Source organism: Miniopterus natalensis, chromosome 7 (assembly GCF_054644295.1).
Source record: "Miniopterus natalensis isolate mMinNat1 chromosome 7, mMinNat1.hap1, whole genome shotgun sequence".
Taxonomy (NCBI): Eukaryota; Metazoa; Chordata; class Mammalia; order Chiroptera; family Miniopteridae; genus Miniopterus; species Miniopterus natalensis.
The window spans coordinates 21232774-21254421 of NC_142087.1; the positions used below are offsets into that span (position 1 = coordinate 21232774).

Sequence of the window (21648 nt, forward strand, 5' to 3'; positions counted from 1 at the left end):
ATAAATATAAAATTCAGAAGAGTGGTTACCTCTGATGGCAAGAAAGGGAGGACACCGTATTGGGGAGAAAGATAGAATCCAGCAGTAGAGGCAGCCTTCATTTCTTTCGCCACCGTGTGCTTTGTTTCTGCATGCTTTCCACATGTTACACAGTGTGCCCTTCTGTGTTCATGAGACAGCCCTCAACATGTTTTCAACAGAGTATCTGGGTAGAAAATAGAACAGAGTGGGATGGGGACCTATTGCTTTTATTCAGAAGCTGTTGTACCCTACTTTTAAAAGCAGGCCCCTTTTACATCCACATAAACAAGCCAGGCTTTAAAAAGCTGCCTCCCCAGATGTGTGTTATGTTGGGGTTGGGGGTTGGGGCACTCTTGCAGGCCCTGAAATGAACCGATCTCCTTTATGTATTCGCTCCCATTTGTATGGAAACATCTTTCAGCATATATGCATCCTGCAGGATGCAAAGAAAATTCCTGGGTAGATTTAGAAGAATCTGCAGCAGTCATCTCTGACCAGTAGGCCCCGTTCTCATTTGATTATATAATCTATTGTCCTTTTAACTTTACTTTTTAGATTATTGTGCATTTATTTATTTTACGATATGACCTTTACGTTTCTAATTAAATGATTTTTTAATGAAGTCGGGAGGTGGGAGGAAAGATGAAAGAAAGGGGGGTCCTGGGGACGCACCGCCCCTGCAGCCACCGGGCTCGGAGCTGACCCGCCTCCAGCATCCCCGCGGGGACCCCGCGGGCCACCTGGCGGGACGAAGCCGGGCGGAGGCGGGCGGAGGCGGGCGGAGGGGAGCCCCGCCGCGGCCGCCGCACACCTGGGCGGTTGCCCTGGCAACCGGGTGCTGCGTGGCGGAAGCTCACAATCGCCGCGCTGGCGGCTCCGCCACGCCCCCTGCGCGCCCAGCCCGCGCGCTCGCGCAGGGCCCGGGGCCCATGGACACGCCCCGTGGCCCAGCCCCGCGCGCCCGCTCGCCTGCTCCGCCCCGACGGGCACCCTTCCCGGCTGGGCGCCCGAGCCTGGCCCCGGGCCCCCCCCAGGCTGCTGAGGAGGAGGGCTGGGGTCGCCGGGCCCCGCAGGTCGAGGCTCCCGGAGGCCTGGACACCCGTGGCTCCTGATCACCCCCACGACTGAGAGGTGAGCCTGGCACCTTGGCCCCTGCCCCCTGGGCTTCCCCTTGAAATTAGATCCTACCCACCCCTCCCCTCTGGATTCTTCTGAGGCTTAACACCGAAAGGGACAGTAAAGAACCCCCCACCCGCAATGTGAACCGTGGCTTGTGGGTGAGCTGAGACCCACGGAAGTGTGATGATTCAGAGTGAGCTGGTATTGAGGGACTTTGCCAAGTTAGCACATTTCCCCTCCACACAGCCCCGCAAAGTGGGTACTATTGTTATGCCCATTTCACAGATGAAGAGACTGAGGCACAAACTATGTAGGTAGCTGTCCAGATTTGTCCAACCAGTAGGTATAAATTATAATGCAGGGGCGGGTGGGTCACCAAAACGGATTCCTCCACCTCCAATCCTACACTCTTTCCACTCTTCGAAGCCTGTCTCCCTCCATTCCTCCAACAAACACCTTTGTCGCACAGACTCCTTTGAGAAGTTGATGAGCTCCATGGACTCCCCCCTGAGAAAAGTGAAACTGAACACCCTCCCTCCACACACAGGCACACAGATTTCCATATGTCAGGATATTCAGACCCAAGGTGGCCCTCAAGTCAGGAAATCCTGTTCTATTCCACTCTTCTGACACTGTCCACATAAATGGTTAGATGTGGGTGTGCGAGGTGCCCAGGGCCATGCTGAGGTGACATACACATGCTGGGGTATGTGGATGTGTGGTGACTCACTCTCCTGAGGAACCCAGCACTAGAGGGCGGGACTTCTGTTATTTCCTCCAGTGGGCAAGGCTCTTGGTCCGTCTTGGCGGTTGGCTGTGAAGGTCACTGCATAGGGCACCGTTCTCTCCCCAGCATCTTGGGGTTTTAGTTGTGAGGGATACAAGCCACAAAACTAGCCCACAGATTGCTGAATTGACCGTTGTAGCTTGATTGGGCAATGCCACCTGCTGCTAATTCTTTGGGGTGGGAGCTGTCAGTCCACAAAGAAGTCACTGATTTGGAAGTCTCTGTCCACCAGTGAGGTGGCATGGATTCAGGACAATCAGTAAGCTACTTGGGAGCATCATATTTTGTTCTGTGTAAGATGCACGTATGTAAGCATACATGTATGACGACACTGCACCTCACTAGAATTGGACTGACAATACTAAAACCAGCCACAAACAGCAGCTAAAATAAACGTCACCAGGCATGCAGCATAGGCCAAGTAGACAGATGACTTCTGAAGCAGTTCAGGACTTACTGGGAGCCTATGTATGCACGCGGTCCTAACAGGCTTCCTTATCTGGTATCCTAGTCCAGCACACATTATAAACAGATGAGAAGGGAAGAGAGGGGCTACAGCAAACAGGACATTAAAGCCACAAGCCCAGCGATGGCTGATGTCCCAGCAGGACAGGAGGAAGCACAAAGAATAACAGCAGGCAGTAGAGTAAGGAAAAAGGAAGGACAAGATGACAGCGTGCATTTGATGGCCGTGGTCACCCTTTCCACTGGAAACTCCTCTTTGCTCTCACCCAGTCTCAGGCTGCTCTGCAACCCCCGAAAACCTCGTAATTCCACATAGACCAGGCTCAGATCTCTCCTGAATTGTGTATCCTATTGCCTAGTGGCTTCTAATTCAGCATGCTCCAAGCTTAACCAGCTATACTCTCAGACCAGCCTGGACCCCATCCCGAGCTACCCATCTCAGGCACAGCTAGCCAGTTGCTCAAGCCAGAAACCTAGGAATTGTCCTTGATTCCTTCCACTCCTCAGTCTTTAAACTTCTGGTCATCTACTGAGCAGACATTTATTGAATGCCTCATAATGAGTCGGGTTCTTGCTGGTGGAAAAATAATGGTCATTATAATATAAAGCTTCTGTTGCATGAAGACTACATACTAGTGGGGAAGACACATAATATATAAATTGAATATACCTATATCTATATGTCTATAGAAATGTTATATAGAGAAACGTTTCATTTCATTATGAAGGAAAAAAACCAAAGGAACGAAGTAACATGGTGGCATCAATTTTAATGGTGAGAAGTGCCAACCAAAGGAAATTCTAAGCAAAGGGCACTGCAGACTGAGGGAACAAGACGTTCCAGAGGCAGGAATGAGCTTTTGTTCCATAAACAGAAAGAAAGCCAGTGTAACTGGAGATCACTAAATCAGGGGAAAGTGAAGTGAGGTTTGAGGGTCAGGAGAAGGGACCTGACGAGGTCATCAGAGGGTGGTTGTTGTTTTTCTGATAATAATGGAAAGATATTGAAATGCTTTTAAAAGATGGTATGGAGAGAATGTACTGGCATGAGGTAATGTTCTAAATCTTGAGAGGAGATTGGGTTACATAGATGTATGCATCTGTCAAAACTCATGGAATGGTACACTTAATACACCTTTCATTACATATTCAAAAGATTAAAAAAAAGACCTATAAACAAATATTAAACTCCAGTTAAGGATATGTATGCTGAAATATGTCTGCAATTAACTTTGAAATGGATTAGAAAAATACAATTGATAGATATGTGATAAAGCAAGTCAAGCATTAATGGTAGGGTCTCAATGGTGGATATACGGTGTTCAAATTTTTTTATATTTAAAAATAGTTATACTAAAATTTGGGGGTAGAAGTTTGTCTGATCTTATGTGATCTACATTTTTAAAAGATGTTTCTGGGGCTTGGTAGAGAATGAGCTATAGAGGGCTGTCGAGGAAGCAGTGAGACAAATTAGAAAGCTGTAGCAATGATTTGGCCTAGGATAGTACCACTGGAGGTTGATGTCAGGAGGTAGAGCTGACAGAGTAGGGGATCTGTGAGGGAGGGAAAGAATGAAGAGTAACTCCTAGTTTTTTACCTGACTAAAAACTAGGTAAAAAAGTTTTGGGGTTTTTTAGTTGGATGGTGATGTCATTATTGGAAATAGGGAGAACTGTGGAAGGTCTGGGAGATGGCAAGAGGTCTGTGCTGGACATGTTACATTTTAGATGCCTACTAAATGTCCAAGTGAGAATGAAGAGTTGCCTGGCAGATGCATAGCTTTGGAGCTCTGAGGAGAGTCAGAGATGGCTGTAAAAATTTGAGAGTGAGTAGTTAGAACCTGCAAATTGGAATAAAGATCATCAGATGGGATGAGATCACCAGGGGGTGTTTGAGCATAGAGAAGGGTCCTGAGGGCTTCGCCCTGGACACTCCAACAGCCAGGCTTCTAACTGAAGAGGAGGAACCAGCAAAGGAGAGTAAGCAGTGGGTGGGACGCAGGAGGGAAACAGGCAATGGAGATGTTATGGTTGCCTAGAGAGACACCATCAAAGAAGGGACAAGTGGTCAACAGCGGAACTCACTGCCACTGCCGCAGGGAATGTAAGGGAAAAGATGGCACAGTTTCAGATTTTGCAGTAAGATGGAATCTTTTCATGGAAAATAACAGGAACCCAGCTCACTAGCTCCTACCAAAATAAGGTCAGGGGAAGGGTGTTTTTACTCATGCCACCCTGAACGTTGAAGCCGTAGGTGACTCCTAGCACAGCTGAGTCCTGAGAGCAGCTGCTGCCGTCAGTCTCAGTCTGTCACTGTCTGTGACAGCCAGCGTTGCTGCCTGCAGCCCCAGCCCCAACCCCACTGCTTAACAACTTGAGCAGGACACGCAGTCTTTCCTTACAGTTCTGGCAGAAGGGTCCCATAGGACGCTGATTGGCTGACGTCCTTTCTGAGCATAGTTTTGAGACATTTACTGTACCTGGGGAGAGTGTTCATCACACAGGCTAGGTTGCGGACCCATTGCTGTCATAGGAAATGGAAGGGGCAGCCCCATCCAAAAGGCTGAGGCACAAGCTTGTCTGATCTTATCTGATCTACATTTTTAAAAGATTTTTTTTTCTGGGGATTGAATAGAGATGGGACTATAGGGGCTGCTGTGGAAGCAGTGAGACAAATTAGGGGCTGTGACAATTATTTGGCATCGGATAGTACCACTGTACTATGTAGAATAGTTTTCCTATATGATAACCTGTCCCCCACACCCACCGACCCCAAAAATATGGAGGACAGCAAGCTGGGAGTACCTAGCCTGGCCTGCTCCTCAGTTCAAAAGATTTTTGCCTCATTGTCACATAAGATGACAAAAGAATTACCTATCTGTCTTTGGTATCTCACAGAGCATAGTAGATTCGCCTTTATAATGAGCACCTCAAAATGATGCATGTTCTGTATCACGTTTTAACTACTAAAACCCATATGGCAATTTAGTTAGTTTCCCCTTGTTCATAGGTAAATGGGAAGGCTGTGTCGAGGAGGGAAAATTAAAGGAGATAACAGGAAAGCTGCAGAGTATTCATTATGATGGAGGATTCATTTTGAAATGTTTTAACTTGGATTGTTGAAGATTTTTTATTTTGTAATTTCTCCTTTCATGAAATCAGTTGCAATAAATTATGATACTAACATTGCATAAGAAACAGCCTCTCTTCTTGGCGAAGGCTTAAAATAGTATTTAATCAAAATAAAGACGACATAATTAACTTTGAGTTACATGTTTTTTGTTTTGTTTTTGTTTTGTTTTGCATGTGTGTGTTTCCTGCTTTAGTATTTGTTTTGGTCCACAAAAGCATTTTCAAGAAGCTGATCAAGTATGGCTTTAGCAGACAGAAGACTTGAGAACCTGCAGATCTACAAAGTTCTTCAGTGTGTTCGGAACAAAGACACGAAGCAGATAGAGAAGCTGATCAGACTTGGTTACCCTGAACTGATCAACTTCACAGATCCTGTCGATGGGCAGAGCGCCCTGCACTTGGCCTCGGTGTCCAATGACATTGATATGGTCAGCTTCCTCCTCAGCCTCGGTGCTCACCCCGACGTGAAAGACAGAATGGGCTGCACTCCGGCAATGAGGGCCGCCGAACTGGGCCATGAATTGTCCATGGAAATATTAGCGAAGGCCAAGGCGGATATGACATCAGTTGATAATGAAGGAAAAGGTAAAAAATCCCAACATTCTACCTAGCAGATGAAATTCTTCTTCTAGCCAGAAATCAGTAAAGTGAACTTGTTTGCTTTCCAACTTTAGAAGTTAATTACTCCTGCACCTAGGGATACCGACTCCCCATAATTAGAAAACGGTATAGGTAAGTCTTAGGGAAATCAGCTCTGAGAGTTTTTTCATTTAAAATGAAAATTAGAATTAGATTAACCTGTGTCAGGTACTTTTTTCTAAATGTGGATAATTTTCAACATGGCACACATTGATATTACTGTAATCATAATCACTCATCATAAAATATAAAATCTTGTTTAGATCAAAAGAAGGGGAACACTGATTATTCCTTTTGATAGTTTAGAACCTGGAGTTGTACTAGACTTAGGTCCCCAGAAGGATTTTTGTCTCCCCTCAATAGCAGTCCGATAGAGAAAGGCGTTAGTTATACTTGGGAATTTGAAGGATTAAGGTGGATTCTGGAATAAACTCCAACTCTCTAGGATCTCTTTAAATAATTTGGAAATGTGACTTGAAACTTGACACATGGCATTTCCATGATTATTCAGGTGAGACAGCCCCACTTCCCTACCCTGTTTCCCTCCCTAATCCCATCTCAAGACCATGGTCCGGGAGCTTCTTGCCAAGTGGCCCCAGGTTCCAGCAAGAGTTGACATAGCCTCATGAAAATCACTAAGAAACTTACTGTTAGGCTGAATATAAATGGATAGATTTCATCAGTTGTCCCAAAGAGTTGCATCAAGTACAAAGCCATTATCATCAGCCCCGCAGTAGAGAAATGAATCCAATTTTATAATGTTAATGTTTTCTGACAAGCACAAAATCTGCTTTTGTAACTCTCTCCAAACAGTGACTTGCTTAAAAGAGAGGAGAGGACAGAGACAGGAAGAATTATTTAATTGCTTAATGGCACCATGTAACAAAATTTCAGGTGCATTCAGGGGTCAAATGTGTTCTAAAATGTCATATCCTAGAAAAACAACAGGAGCCTCTCAAAGCTCTACTGAATATCATTTTCCAAAGCGTGTTTCACAGACCACGGAATCACTGGGATGTTGACAAAAGCTACATGCAAAATTGGTTCCACTGACAGATTCATTAGAGAAACGTTGGGTAGGACAAATTGAGGCATGTTGATTTCACATTTGTTGGACAGACTAAAGACGGTGACATTTCCCATATTTATTTGACCATGAAATAGTTCTTCCTTATGGCATCTTATGGAGTTTTGTTGAATATACTTTGCGAAACACTGTAACGCAAAACATTTACCTCCTTGAGTTTGGAAAAGATATAAATCAAGGAAAACAGGCTGAGAAATTGTATAGCATAAAAATGGAAAATGGTAAAATGAAAACTCATCAAGGTAAAATGAGAAACGAGGTCACGTGAATATTTGTAGTAAATGTTAACAGCCCCACGGTTAAAATTTAAGCTCATTCAAATTAATATTAAGCCTGTCAAGGTTCTGGGAGATGAGTGTCTGAGAAAACAATATGGCAAAGCACATAGGGAGAACTCAGAGTGTCAGAGGAAACTCGAAACAAGCACGGAATCTTGTTTCACACAGAAGCTCCCTCGCCCTGCCCTGTGCCACGCGGCCACGTAACCCACGCTGTGCTCGGTGCACCGCGTGTCCTGTCTCCCACGCACCAATGAGCCTCGCTCACCTTGCACATGCCTCAGTGTGGCTGCACGTGCCAGACTCTTTCTCCTGTTCCACAGCGGCCTCTCTGCCATTCGCATCCTGTTTTCCAGGGACGGACGCTTGACTCACGTACATTGTTTCTAAAGGCTAAGCCAGCATTGAAATTAAAATGCTTATTGGATCTTTGGAAGGATGTGGGACATCGTCTCCACCCACACTGTACTTTCCCTTTGCAGAATAGGAGAAGGCAGAGCTCTAAGCCACACTTGCTTGTGACGATTTTCTAACTATCACAGGTTGAGTTTTTTGTTTGCTTGTGTCTCTGTCTTGGCGTTTCTGTTCGTTTCAGAGGGAAACGAAGACAGAAAGGCCTTTGCTCTGTCTCTTTAGCTAATTATGGATTTTCAAATTATTCTGTTTCTCCTTTTCAGCTGACTGAAATGCATAGAGACTGTTCATAAGTATTCTTTGGGGATTCTATTTTTCTACAGGTGTTTTGTTTTACTGCATTTTACCTACCAAGAGGCACTACCGCTGTGCGTTGATTGCCCTGGAACACGGCGCCGATGTCAACAATTCTTCCTACGAGGGAAAGCCCGTGTTCCTGAAAGCTTGCGAAGAAGCCCATGACATTAAAGAAATGTGCCTGACATTTTTGGAAAAAGGAGCCAATCCAAATGCTATCAACTCAGTATGACTATTCCTGCGATTAGAAATATTCTCCGTTTTTTTTCAATTATAGGATCTTATCAGTGTAGCTTTTGCATTTAAATATGGTAAAATTATTCTTTTGGCTCAGAGGCTGTTCATTTCTATTCAAAATGCTTTAAGACGATATGTTTTCGTTATCTTTCTGTCACCATAATCCTACATTTTATTTCCTAATTACGCTTGGAAAATTGCTATTTATTATGCATAATGTTTAAAGACCATTATAGGAAATAGACAAGGTATCACTAATGCCTAATAAAAATTTATCTTTTTTGAAAAGAGAATATGCAGTTATGCTTTTTTCATTATTTGTTTAGGTCCCTCTCCTCGTTTGGCTAATTTTATTGAATTTTCTTATCTTTTGTCATTTTGAGACAATAAAATCAGGTTTTTTCACATTAGAAAACACCTATGACCTAATTTTAGCATATATTTTACCCTCTCTTCTCCCTTTTTGCTCTAAAACCTTCGCAAGAACTGCATTTTTCTCACAGGGACATCTGGTATGACCTTGACTCTGATTTTAGAATTCTACATTTTGGATATTCACCCACTGTACTGGATTAATTTCTCCTATTTGTTACATGAAACTAATGCAAATGCCAAGAACTAAACATGTCACTGACTCTAAGGCCAGATGGATTTAGCTCGTATTTAGACCAGACGCGTCCCTTAGCGTGACGGGCATACACAGCATCTGATCTGCCTCGTGTCCAGTCCACAGGGCGCACGGCTTTGATGGAAGCGTCGAGAGAAGGAGTGATCGAGCTAGTCCGAGGGATCCTGGAAAGAGGAGGTCAGGTGAACGCGTTCGATAACGAGAGACATCACGCTGCACATTTCGCTGCCAAAGGAGGCTTTTTTGATGTAATAATCTGCTCTTTGCTTTAAAATGTGTTGCTTAAAATTTTCTCTCCTTTTTCTCAAAAATCTTAAATATCATGCAGGTTACATTGAAGGCAGAATTTTTTCTGAGTTCACCATCTTGATTTTCTAAAATAATTCTAAAATGATATCTTATACCAAATATTATTTTTAAAAACATATTCTAGCTCTTTGTTCAATTTTACCTGCTTACCAACTTATACATTTAATAATACTAATAGTGTGTTTTCTGTATGCTTAACTATGACAATTTAAAAGTTTTTCCTACGGGGCTACTATATTTTATGCCTCCATCACATATTAGAATCTTCAAAATACATTCTGATCTAATTGTGGGGAAAACAATGCCAACATACTCTATTCTGGTTATCCGGACATATCAGCAAAGGTTATCTCATAGGTACAGTGACATTGCAGGAAAAAAAACAGGAACCAAAAATGACCTTACCTTTTAAAATTCTGAATTGCACCTAAAATTTCTTCACTCAATTTTCTCTGAGTTTTAACATAGTTACACTTATTTTTTTCATTGAGTCTCTTCCCTGCAGTAAAAATATGCATCACAATAGAAGTTACATTTAGTAAAGAATTTGCTCCCCTGAGGGTGTTTGCCATAGTCCAATGCTTTCTAAAATTGCTTAGTTTTACCAAAATGGGGGTCCCCCAGCTGAGTATTGTTTCTTAGACTCTAGATCAATGTTGTTTTATAGAAATTTTGGCAAAGATAAAAACATGCTATATCTGTGCTGTACAATAGAGTACAATACAGTAGCCACATATGGCTTCTGAGTTCTTTAAATATAGCTAGTGGCACTAAGAAACTGTATTTTTAAGGTTTTCTATCTAATTCATTTTGATTTGATTTTAAATAGCCACATGTGGCTAACGTGTAATGTACTGGACAGCATAGGCCTGGGTGCAGTCTTCATTCGCTCTATGTGCATTCCTGTTCCTCTACATTCTCCGCTACCTATTTTGCAGATATTGAAGCTGCTTTTTGCCTACAACGGAGACATGGGGCTGATCGCAATGAATGGGAACACACCACTTCATTACGCTGCCATGGGTGGTTTCGCAGATTGCTGTAAATATATAGCTCAGCGAGGTAAATTTGTTTAGCAATTTTATGTTTAAAGTATTTATGGTTTACCCATGTTATAGTTAAGTAGAGAATCTGGGTCTGTCACTTGTCAGTTGCTTATGTTTTCAATAGCCCAACCTCACTCATGTATGTAGAAAGAAAATTGAATTTTTTTTCTTACTCTACTTTCTGTTAAAAATGATAAAAACCCATTTTCCCAAATATTTTTAGGTTATTTTTAAAAATCTAATCATGAGACAACAAATTATTCTAAAATGTTTATAGTTATTAAACTCCCTTTTAAAATACATGTGAACATCAATCTAAACAAGGACAAACACTGGAAGCCATATCTTTTAATTCTCAATTATTTTATTTAAAATATTCTATTGTGTCAAGGGCAATAGAATAACATTTCTGGATAATTTGAAATTATGGGGGAAATATTTTGGGGGGAAATATGAAATAAATTGAAAATTTTCATGGAAAATTTGAAATGTAACTAACATTTATCATTTTAGCTTTTCCTGTAGCTTTTAAGTAACTTAGTTTAGGAATATAAACTATGTTATGTATAGTTTAATGTATTCCTTAAAATGATAATATTAACTAAGTTTGAAGACATGGGTCAATTTGTTGTTAATTACATGCTAATCAAATACATTAAAATTTTAAAAATCTTTGTTAGAGATGGACTGTATTCTGGTGAACTTTATGGTAGTTGTTTTGTTTTTGTTTTTCCTTTTCAGTTTCTGAAAAATAGGCAAAACTTAAAGTCCTATGACTCTATATTAGAGCCAAGAAAGTCCTTTTGGTTTTTGGTCCTCTACATGGGCACCGAATTTCAGAAGTCACTGGGACCTGGAGATCCCATACCGTAACCACTAATATTCTAAATAAAACTAATGTGCCTGTGTAACTAATAGTGAAATGACTGGTTACTCCTCTCTCACCAACCAAAACAATAAACACTTTTAACAAATACAGGAAAACATATCGAATGCAATTTTTGCCCTCATAAACCATCTCATCAGTCTGGCTTTCAAATCTGTTACAATCAGCAGTTTATTTTGACATTTCATTCCTAATACAGTGTGTTTCTAAAAACTAGACATCTGCCCAGATTGAGACAAGCTTCTTCAACTTTAACATGTCAACTGCTTTCTTATTGGGACAAACATCACCAAACATATACTCTATTGCTCACACACTCATAGAAAGCAAACAGAAGCAAAGGGCCAGAGCTTAGGCCATGTCACAGGCCTTCCCTAGTCATACAGAAAAGATTTGTATGGCTGGATCATAAGACTACACTGTGATTTTAAAACAAATGTCTGAAAATGTTCTGAGTTCTGTAGGGTGTTTGGAAGTACAACCACATCACCAGATTCTAACTGGGTGACTCAGTTCCATTGTAGCAGAGTTACCAGTTACATATCCACCTTTAAAATCTTAGGTCTAAGTCAATCAGAGCAGCAAGAAACCATTAGCAATAAAATGCTCATTTCTGAGTAAACCCTGTCGGTTTGGTCTCTTCTATACTTCAGTGCAAAGGCTGAATTCTTTTCCCACATTAAACTGTCTTCTTCAATAGGCTCCTCTTTTGCCCCTGGTCCTGTCACTGGAGCAATTTACAAGTCCCTGTCAGCAGTGTACGCACCCTGTCCAGGGAGGGAGGGGAGTTTGGAGTAGTTCTCCTAAATAACCCACCCCGCGGCGAAGCCTCCCTTTCATGGGCCTTTGGCTGCGGGTGTCTACAGCACCAGCCCCTAAAGTTGAGCATCTTGACCAGAGAGGAACGTAAGTCACAAAGGGAATGAATGGATCTTGATTTACTAATCATAGAGGAGACAAAAATTCTCTTAAGTCAAAAGGGGAGGAAAAATGCCTTCAGATCTTTAAGCTGGGATGTCTTAGTCTTTTATCCACATAAAGGTTTCTGACTAGGAGGAACAGAAAACAGTAAGCTTAAGCAGCTTTAATAATCCTTGGATCCACAGTGCTGGGCAGAATATAGGAATGGCTTGGGAGATGGTAGATATCCCCCTAGACACCCTGAATAAGCAAGAAGCTCAGTAAAAACAGCATACTCGCAATTACTATGGAATTACTATGCTATAGAATTATACCATCGAGACCCCTTCCCAGTAGTTACTGTGCTTAAAACTGTCCAATATAGATATTTTAGAATCTTTATTGTCCTAATACACTTTTTCTGTCACTTATCAGCCTGAGCATAATTTTTTAATTTTTGAAAATACTAAAGGAAATATTAATCTTGAAAAGCATTGGTGATTAATGTTCTTTTTGACGAGGCATAAAGCTATAAAGTGTTGGAGAGGCATGTTTTGTTTTTACATGCAGCCGCCTATATGTTTTGGTTGCTAGAGATACTAACTGGGTAGCAATTTTTTTTATGATGTGATGCTGGCAAAGCAATAGAAGGGTCTTCTAGAGTCAAAATACTAGAAAGAACTTCTTCATAGTCTGCCATTTATATACATAATGAATTTTTAACGTCTCAAGGCACTTATTATAGATAAGATAGCCTTCCTGGTAGCACTAAGTAGAACCCCCCCATCCATTCAAGAAAGTATGTTTTTTTAGAGAATACTTACATGTAATGTTGGTCTCTTGACTTTAAGTAAGGACCCAAAATGGAAAATGAATTTTAATATATAACTTGGTCAAATGTAATACTGGAACCCTTTTAGATCTGATGAACAAATTACTTTTTCCTCTGTTAGATTATTCACATGACCTCACTACAAAACAGCCGATCTATATAAGTGACATTAATTTCATGCAGAATACAGATAAAATATCATTTTAGATTGCACGCAGACTGATAGTCATCATCATTCAAAAGAAACAGGTGTCCTTCAGCACTGTGAGCTCCCGAGAGCCCACATAAGCTGTCTGAATCCGGTTTCCTTCCAAATTCAAGTGTCACCCTTACCCTTTTCCTGTTTGGCATGGAGACCCCTTCACAAGTATCCTAGTATGGTATTCATTTGAAGTATCTATAGGGATTAATGTCTTAATCCTTTGGCAGCGGATAATGTAAACTGAAAACCCATCTCCCTGGGAATCCACCAAAGTAAAGCGCAAAATGAATACATAAATAACAGCTTAACTTTGTAATTATAATAGACAAACGTGCTCATCTCTATCTATGAATAATTTGGGGACCAGCTTTTGACTAAGCCCTTGAAATTAGGAAAACAGTTGGATGAATGTCATTTGTTGGCACCCTTCGTAATAGCGATGCTTCACGTTTTAGGATGTGACCTGAAATGGAAGAATTTAGACCATAAGACGCCCAGGGCTGTGGCTAAGGAAGGCGGCTTCAAACTAGCAGGCAAAGAAATACGGCGGGCGGAGAGAATCGCCAACAGACTGGCCAAGCCGGGGGTCAAAAACCCGAATCCCCTCTGGGCCCTTCGACTTCACGACTGGTCGGCAGAGTACGAGGCCTTCCTGCGGGAGGCCCTGTCGTTTGTGGACAGGGGCAACGGGACCGTCAGCAAGGAGGACTTCGTGATGGTGCTGGAGGAGAGGCAGGAGTTCGTGACCTCGGACCAGCTGTCTCTCGTAGCCCAGCTTCATGAGAAGGTCCGGGGCGCGGGCGTCAACATCAACGATTTCTTCAAGGGAACCAAATACCTGAGCAAGTCTTTCGTCCTGGGATCCTATGGGCCTAAGAGAAAGAAGAAGGGGCTAGCCAAGAAGGCCAAGAAAGGCAAGTTCGTTCTCCCCCTCCCCATCTGTGTGATCCCCGACGACGCGTTCCCACGCCGCAGCGACGGCGGGCCTCCCTATTACATGATTGAAACCTACTCCAACGTCACGGACTGCAATCGGTTCAACCGGGATCGCCCCCCCGAACACCCCATCCAGGACGACTCTGCTTGGTACATCGATGACTCCGGGAAGGTATTTTCGAATATTAACTTTATCACCAAGGCAGGGGACCTAGCTTCTCTGAAGAAGGCGTTCGAGTCAGGAATACCCGTGGATATGAAGGATAATTATTACAAAACCCCGCTGATGACTGCTTGTGCGACTGGAAACATAGATGTGGTCAAGTTTCTTCTTGAAAAAGGGTATGTTTCTGGTTGGGTGGGGTTTACATTGTCACGAGTCCTCATATATCAAGGGAGGGGAAGGAGAGCTAAGATATGTTCGCCTGCAGAATTTCAGTAGCCCAAGAAAATGCTTCCCTCCTGAAGCCCAGACTACAGGTGGATCTTATGTGGGAAACCAGGCTGTGTGTACACAGAGGTTGTTTGCCAGTAACAACTTTGCACAAAGTGAAGGCCAAGAAGTGCTCGCTCAGGGTAAAGAAGCCTTCTGATTGGGTATCACTGGCCTCCCAAGAGAAGTTAATTTGGTCTCAGAGCTTTACCTAGTTGTTGTGGAGTTGCTTTTCATTTGGTTTTATTTTAATCTTCAAAATTTTTTATTGTGGTAAGAACATGACGTGACATCTAGCCCCATAACAAATATTAAGTATCCAATATAGTATTATTAACTATAATCACAATATTGTACAGCAGATCTCTAGAATGTATTCATTTTACGTGGAGTCACTTTTTAATCTGCCTCGTGTGTGTGTGTGTGTGTGTGTGTGTGTGTGTGTAGGGGAATCCCAACAAATTCCAACAAGTGGGATGTTGGCTATAATGACTGAGGACATGTTTGACTCCCTTCTGCAGAGAGAGCAGTCTTTTCCTTGGTTTGTTTGTAAACATCTTCATTTAACTTTTTAATCTAAAGCAATTACTGGGGTTTAATTCCTTCTTTTACCATAATTAAATAACCTAGGGTAAGTTTCTTAACCTTTCTGTGCCTCAGTTTTCTCATTTTTATAATTGGCCCCAATGGGACTCACCTCAGACAATTTGTTGAAGATAAAATTAACTATGTAAAGCACTTATTAGCACAGTAATTTCATACTTGATAAAAGGTATTGTTATTATGACTATAAGTATTTAATGTCAAAAAAGGATTCAAATTTGTATATTATCAAGAAGGAGTGTAAAGCAACTAATGAGGATTCAGTCTTTTGGACAATGAATCTTTAAAAAAGACTAGAATTTAAAATAATGAAGTGCTGCTTAGAACTTTAATAATGAAGATGCACTTTAAAAATTCATAGTTTGCAGAAATAGACACAAAATGGAATAATATGACATATTTCCTGTCAGCTTTATCTTCATTGGATTCAGTTTTATAATCTTCCTTGATTTTAACCTTTGCAAAATTATAACCCCTAAGATCTTAAGTGCCTTTTAAAGCTAAACAAAATGTATACACAAAGTTAAGACGGTCAGATAATGCAGGATACTTGTCAAGAAAAATTATGACACAGAGTTTAACTTGATGCAGAGCTTCGTTGGTTTACAGTTGAACAAGTTGATGAAACTATGAAGTCTTACTTAGCATTTTTAGCCCCCAGTGCTTGGAACAACCCACATTTTTAGCTTGTGCATTTATCTTATCTTGTAGGGCTAACGTTAATGCAACAGATAATTTTCTGTGGACTCCGCTTCATTTTGCATGCCATACGGGCCAACAAGATATTGTTGAGCTTCTTGTAAAACATGGAGCCATGATAGATGCAATGTCAATCAACAACTCGACTCCTTTAAGTAGAGCCATTGAGAGCTGTAGACTGGATACTGTCAAATACCTACTTGATATTGGTGCTAAATTCCAGCTGGAAAATAGAAAAGGTATGTGTTCATATTATTGATGGTTAGGGTTAGAAAAGGAGAATTTATGTTCAATTCCAAACTCCTTCTGATTCTGTTCTTGTAGGACCACATTTTCCTCTGAATTACTGTTGCAACATAAGCCTGAGTTAAATGTTATGGAAGTTTGTCTTACACTCAGTGCTTTGCAAATCACAGGGCTAATTCTTTGTGTTTGCAATCTTTCATGGACTGTTATTTTGAAAAATGCAATAAAAAATTATTTACTAGAAAATAAAGTGGGGGGAAACTCCACAAAATACAAGCCCAAACATTTTTATTAGATTCAAATGACAGAAAACTTCAGTACTTGGAAGAGTTACTTACTCTTAATTTCTGTGCTTATTTCATTGTGGCTCAGTGACCATTAGTTTGTGGACTTCACAACTGTGCAGATCATACCTTGAGTTATCACACTGTTTTAACTGTCAATTTCTAATAATTGGCATAGTTTAAAGCCTCTGGATTTGGATTCCTTCTAAAGGTGGACAAAGTCATTTTTGAACTGAGGCTCTGTAGGAAGTAAATGGAAGGCCTACCTTATAAATATCACAAGTGAAGAATAAAAAACCATTTGCTTAAATATTTGAGCTCCTTGCTTAGAAAATTAGTTATCATTTTCTTATAGTGGAACCCATTGCTTCCCTTTTTAAATATGTATATATATGTTTTTATTGATTTCAGAGAGAGAGGAAGGGAGAGGGAGAGAGGGATTCCTTTTGATCGGAGAACATTAAACCTTTGGCTGCTTCAGGCTGCCTCTGAGTCATGAGTAGTATTGTGCTAGGCTGGGCCAAGGACATTGCCAGTGTCATAAATCCTAGCCACCTGATTAGAGCCCTGTGACCACCAGTTTCCCCAGGCCTTTTAGAATATACCTCCTTATATCATGGAAAGGGGAGGACAAAGTTGTCACATGAAAGGAAATGTGCACAGTGTGGAATGAGAACCAGTGATCAGATATTCAAATGGTAATAATCTACCAATAATTTCCATTGACTTTTTAAGAAACACGCTCAAAAAACTTAACAAGAAAAAATTGTTTTGCCAGTAAATGACACTTTAATTATAATGTTTTAGAGTTGGGTCCACCGTTGAGAATATCTGATCTAGCTCTGTGACCTTACACAAACCATTTGTTTTAGAAACACCCTTACTACCACATGCTTAGTGCTGATGTGCTGAGGTTTTTCTACATAGTTTATTATTAACCTGGTTATTATAGCTCTGGATTTATGTTTTAAACAGGGCACACTGCCATGGATATTGCAAAGGCATACGCTGACTATAGAGTAATTAGTTTGATTAAAGAAAAGCAAGATAACTTGCCAAAACCAGCAGATGCCCAAAAACTGAAAGGCAAGCCACCTCTTAAAGTGAAAACTGAAGGTCCTGAAATTAAGAAAGAAGAGGTAAGAGAAGCAAATGATTACCCATTAATGACTGGAATGCCTTAAGAACTTGTTGGGGAATGGAGCAGTGGCGCTGTTTACATACTGTTACACAACATGGGCCGAATAATAGGCAGTCTATATTTTCAGCACCATTATGCAATACTTTTAAAGAAATATCTAGCAAGAAAATTCTCAAAACTATCTCTTGCATACAGAATCCACACAAAAAACCAAGTTGGTGCAGCCAAATACGATTAGAATTTGAAAAAAGAACTGATATTGGATACTTGCATGTGTGTGTGTGTGTGTGTGTGTAATGTATATTTGGTCCTGAATTATACAGATTTGATGAGATGGCCCAAAAGGGAAGGAGGGTAACCCTTATGAGGAATGAAGTAAAGCATAATTTTCCTTCATTTTCATCTTCATTACTCATCTTAAACCACCCCTGCCCAACATATTTTAATGACTACCACTGAACCTTGAGATATGGGGCCACTTATCACTTGGATATCACACACTATGACTCCAAAGGTTTAAAGCACCATGTTGACTGATGCTGGTAACCTGGAGTGGTGTGGTTTCCTCTGGACTACCAGAAGCTTGAGGCTGTTGCCTAGAGGATTTCTGAGACATCACGCCTTGTCATTAGCAGGGAAGCTCTAAGTGCATTTCTAGGCTAGAAGCTTCTTTTAGGGAAGCAGAAGGATCACTGGGGATTCTTGCAGACACATGACAAGGGGTAAAATTTAAGAAGGAAAAGCTTTATTGTTATCAAATGGAAAGAGGGAATGTAGGTGGTAGAAATGGATAGAGTGGAGGGATCGTAGGCAGACAGTAGAGAGTAACAAACATGGACAACAAGAGTAAGAATTGCCAGAGGTGAAGGAAGATCAATCAGCTAAAGCTCCTACTATGCACACCAATATCATTTCAGTAAGAATACATCCCTCTGACTAATGAATGGTCACAGGTCAAGGATGGATATCTTGAACTTATGAGATCTGTCACTGATACTACTAATTAAGTAGAGTTAAACAAGGCAAACTAATTCTCTCTCCCTACCCATAGTTAAAATAATATTCTATTTCCTTTCAAGTTATAATTTGTGTAGTAGCATTTTTAGTTTTTAGTTTTCTGGCTTCAGAGTGAGATCTAAAACAACAAATAATATTAGAGTGTATATAGGTTTATGGAATTAATAGGGGTTTTTGGCCTTATTTCCAGGAACCACTTTCATTGGTTTATACCGTACCAACCATATTGGAGACAAAGAAAATGCATAAGGATAATGTAGTTCATCTCAACTCATTGATTACCAGTGGTTATACCAAGAAAGTGGATATCACATTTACTCCACGGAGGGTAAGTACTTTGGAAAGATTTTAATAATGTGGTATAAACTTACAATGTCATTTTCCAAATATTTTTTATGCAGAACACCCAAACAAATGTCCAGAGGGTATGTTTCACAGTTCCTCTTTGAAGGTGTCCTTTGCCAGGTCCTGCTATTTCTACTCAGTAAGCCCAACTTGTTTAGCTCCCAGTATCTGTCTCTCTCTTATCACAATTTCTAGACTGACATTCTTTACTTTTCTTGAAAGATGAAAGTCTTCTTTGGTGAATATCATTCCCTATAGCCATTTGGTCACCAAGTGCTATAGATTTCCTACTAATTAGAGTGGATTTGGTCAGTAGCTTCCTGAAACATCTACAATTAAAGGGGTGGAGACATCTTTGGGGAATAAGAGCGGTCTTTCGAATGCCCATCCAACCCTCCTGAAAAAAGAGACCACCAGTTCCCTCTGCCTTCTACTGTAAAGATAATTTTGATTTCCACATGAGACATAATGGCAGTAAACCCAATGATCTTCTTATTCTGTTGTTTTCTGGTTTTGACATCCTAAAAATGAAAAGCAGCCTGCCCAAAGGTCATTAGAGAGGTAACTAAAGAGCATTTTCAGTTTTCATAATAGCATCAGAAATAGTGATGCCCATGTAACCACTGATGTCATGTAAGAGGAAAAACCAAGTTAAAATAGATTTAGAATTTGATAGTTTTAAATTAGCCATATTGAAAATTATCTGGCAATAGCATGTGTGTTGTCTGTCACACTCATACCTGCTCTGGCTGTGGTTTTTCATTTAAGATCTGGAGTCCTGAAGCTACAACAGCAGAGCTGATCAGAAAGAGGGAGCTGCGGAGGGAGAGGTTCACTTACGAGGTGGACTTTGAAGACTTCATGATGCCCTTTCAGAAGAACATTACTGAAAAAGCTCGAGCGTTGGAAGCTACTTTCAAGAACTAGATCACAGAAGTTGCTTCTTGGGTTAAACATTTCAAGGCCCAGGGACCGAACTTTGGAGAAGGTAGATATTTCCACCAAAGCCAAAGCAATCCACAAATTAAGTATTTGTAACCAAATATTTGTTTTTGCTTTAACAACTATAAATATTCTGAGCTGTCCCCCAATCTTCTTTAAGATTGTAGTGGAATAAATGGCATTTTGGTTATAAACATAACATTAATGTCAAAGAACTTACCAAATGTACACCATTATGTTTGCTAAAGACGTAATTCTGGGAACTGATGAGAACAGTTTAATATTGGGGGAGAGGAGGAGCTTTGAGTCCATGAAGGAAGGAGTTTGTTTCTCACACATCCTCCTAAGTGATGTGTGTTGGGTTAAGTAAACTTTGACACCTCTGGCAGACACTGTCAGCACTTCACCCATTTCTCCCCTGCTGTGGGACTGTAGCATTCTCAGGCCTGACTTCCGGAGGCTGGAAGGCTACCCCTGCACTTAAACTGGTAGGGGCCAAAGTACAGGGGCATGAGCGCCTCCTGGAAGCAGCCCCCAAGCAGTGACTGAACAGATTCAGTGTGTAACACCCCAGCTCCCTCACCGTTCAGGTGGGTTATTCTAAAGTGCATGTTCTCACTGACTTCTAGAGCTTCCCAGGGGGATTAAGATGAAGACGCCCACAGTGGAGATTTCTGTGGCCCCCCCTTCTCCTCCCTGTCTTCTCACTTTTCTCCACCCCTCTGGTCTTATCGAGATCACTTCCCAAATACTTAACACCTCAATTCTTGTCTCAGGGTTTCTCCTGTCAGGACCCAAACTACGACAACATCTATGGTATTATGATTCTGAGGCCCCTAGCAAATATTTTAAAAATGCATCCCTTTATCTTCTGCTGGCCACAAAATAAACATTTCCCCAACTTAGAGGACTTGTCCCTAAGGTATTAAGCATTTGAGAGAGAGAAAGAGATTGCAAGGAGCTAACTTACAAGATTGAGGGGCTAGTAGGGCGAGCTACCAGGAAGGACAGGCTAAAAACTGTTGGACAAGAGATGTCCCTGCAGTTCACAAAGGGAGTTTCTTCCTCCTCAGGGAAACCTCAGTTTGCTCTTAAGGCCTTTCAATTGAACCCCTTTCCCAGATTATCAAGGATAATCTCCTTTACATTAAGTCAACTAATTGGAGATGTTAGTGGCATGTTCTTAATTCCTCCTACAGTTAGTGTCTGGGTGACTGGGTTCTATGACCTAGCCCAGTTGAGACATAAAACTGACCACTGCTGGAGGTATACTACTGAGCAAAAAGCTAGTGGAGGCACCAGCCACACCAGGAGATATAGTGAGTACCGGGCAGGACCTCCAAAAATATCCACAAAATCCCCATTGACAGCAAGAGTCCACTTTAGAACCTGCCTTACCAGAGGGCACAACTCCAGGGTACAACTCTGTTGTTATTTTCTAAATATTTGTAAAAGGCATATATTTTTTCCTGGATTTGTGTTTAACAGTGGATCCTGGGGGAAATTTACAAATGAAGGTAGATGGGACCTTTGTGCAGGTTGAATAAGTTCACTTTAACGTTGTTAGATCCTTGGGTGGTTGTCACTACATCATGACTTTTATCTGGGCAATAAGGAAGAACTGAATATTCTACCAACATTCTGGAACTCACTGGAGATGTTTATCCCAGATAAATAGTTGGGCATTGTGTGATGTGTGTGTGTATGTTTCATTTGGGATTAAT

At 41.2% G+C, this 21648-nt stretch overlaps 1 protein-coding gene across 1 annotated transcript; it reads left to right on the plus strand.

The window, feature by feature from the left end:
• The first annotated feature begins 1065 nt into the window (after window positions 1–1065).
• ANKEF1 (ankyrin repeat and EF-hand domain containing 1) lies at window positions 1066–20672 on the plus strand. Its single transcript, XM_016212026.2, has 10 exons — window positions 1066–1152; window positions 5718–6108; window positions 8265–8464; window positions 9202–9351; window positions 10351–10474; window positions 13734–14556; window positions 15962–16188; window positions 17455–17618; window positions 18828–18965; window positions 19751–20672. The coding sequence occupies exons 2-10, from the start codon at window positions 5763–5765 to the stop codon at window positions 19907–19909; spliced, it is 2331 nt and encodes a 776-aa protein (XP_016067512.2). The 5' UTR covers window positions 1066–1152; window positions 5718–5762; the 3' UTR covers window positions 19910–20672.
• The last annotated feature ends 976 nt before the right edge of the window (window positions 20673–21648 follow it).

What these genes read in the sequence shown, in the direction of transcription:
- ANKEF1 (XM_016212026.2), top strand. Translation starts at nt 5,763, where the DNA reads ATGGCTTTAGCAGACAGAAGACTTGAGAACCTGCAGATCTACAAAGTT. An exon ending in AGTTGATAATGAAGGAAAAG is followed by an intron (nt 6,109 to 8,264) that starts GTAAAAAATCCC and finishes ATTTTTCTACAG; the next exon opens with GTGTTTTGTTTTACTGCATT. An exon ending in TCACATTTACTCCACGGAGG is followed by an intron (nt 18,966 to 19,750) that starts GTAAGTACTTTG and finishes TTTTCATTTAAG; the next exon opens with ATCTGGAGTCCTGAAGCTAC.